This window comes from Apis dorsata, unplaced genomic scaffold (assembly GCF_000469605.1).
Source record: "Apis dorsata unplaced genomic scaffold, Apis dorsata 1.3 scaffold_149, whole genome shotgun sequence".
NCBI lineage: Eukaryota > Metazoa > Arthropoda > Insecta > Hymenoptera > Apidae > Apis > Apis dorsata.
In genome coordinates, this window is record NW_006263440.1 from 35,970 (window position 1) to 37,104 (window position 1,135).

Sequence of the window (1,135 nt, forward strand, 5' to 3'; positions counted from 1 at the left end):
TTAATAAGCATACTCTTAAAAAATTATTTTAACGGAGATTCGCTAATCTGAAAGGGAGAGAAGAGAAAAAAAAAATCTTTTTAAGCGTGAAAAATCAAAATCTTACGCGGTGCTTCCGTTGGCGGTACTGTAAGACCCATGCATGAAATATGACGTGGATTGAGGAAGTATTCCCTCACTTCTATGGATGGTTTTATACATCCTAAGATCAATTCTGATTCCGGTATGTGTTTGTAAATTTTCCTAACTCTTTGTCTCGGCTTCTTCTTCTTCTCCTTCTTTACCTCCTTTTTTCTACACTTTCGAATTGTTTTACCAAATTCGTCCACATCTTCCATGTCCTCCTCATCGGTCTTTTTTGATATCTTGCGTTTCTTCCTTTCTTTCTTTTTTTCCTGAATTTTCGTCTTCAGCGCTCGTTCCGCTTTCCATTCTTCGTACCTTTCGCAACCTTTTTGCATGTTTAATTACAAAAAAGAAAAAGAAACTTTCAATATCTAATTATTATTATTATTATTATTATTATTGGATAGCGTTAGTTCCTTGATTAGATAGCGTTCAATGGACGAGGAGATTATTGGACACGGGGAGAGAGACGGTATTAGCGGGTTACGTGACTTTTACATTTCTGCGTGTTTTGATTGATTTTTGGAATTCATAATTGGCCGGTTCGGTTTGAATTTTTTCGAATTTTTTCGAAAAGTTTAGTTCGGTTTAGGTGGACATTGTGTTGTGCGGATGCATTTTTTACACGCGTGTGAATTTGTCAAGGGGATCGGACTTCGTATCGAGATTCGTATCGTTTGTTTCCCGCTCGATGCATCATGATGAAATCTCTATGCGATTAACTTCATATTATATTTAGTATAATTTTTTGACGGACAATTTTATTACAAACATGCCAAAATTCTAAGTAACGTATACAAAAATGAAAACTATCGTTATTCGATATTAAGAAAAATCGTGAAAATATCGTAAAAATTATCAATTGAATCGTATCCTCGGAAGAAGATGTAGGTTATATTAAATCTACACCTAAAATGATGCAAGTACATTTTAACCATTCCTCGTAATTTCTTTCTTACTTTCTTTCTTTTTTTTTTTTTTTTTTTGGATACGGTTTTAAAAAAAAATT

At 33.5% G+C, this 1,135-nt stretch overlaps 1 protein-coding gene across 1 annotated transcript in view; it reads right to left on the minus strand.

Annotated features, from left to right (window-relative positions):
• Positions 1–660, minus strand: part of LOC102681279 — a 1,456-nt gene extending 796 nt beyond the window's left edge. The window contains exon 1 of the mRNA XM_006613389.2: positions 107–660. Coding sequence (XP_006613452.1) covers positions 107–461 — 355 coding nt within the window. The 5' untranslated portion in view covers positions 462–660. The remainder of the gene's footprint in view (positions 1–106) is intronic.
• Positions 661–1,135: the final 475 nt, after the last annotated feature.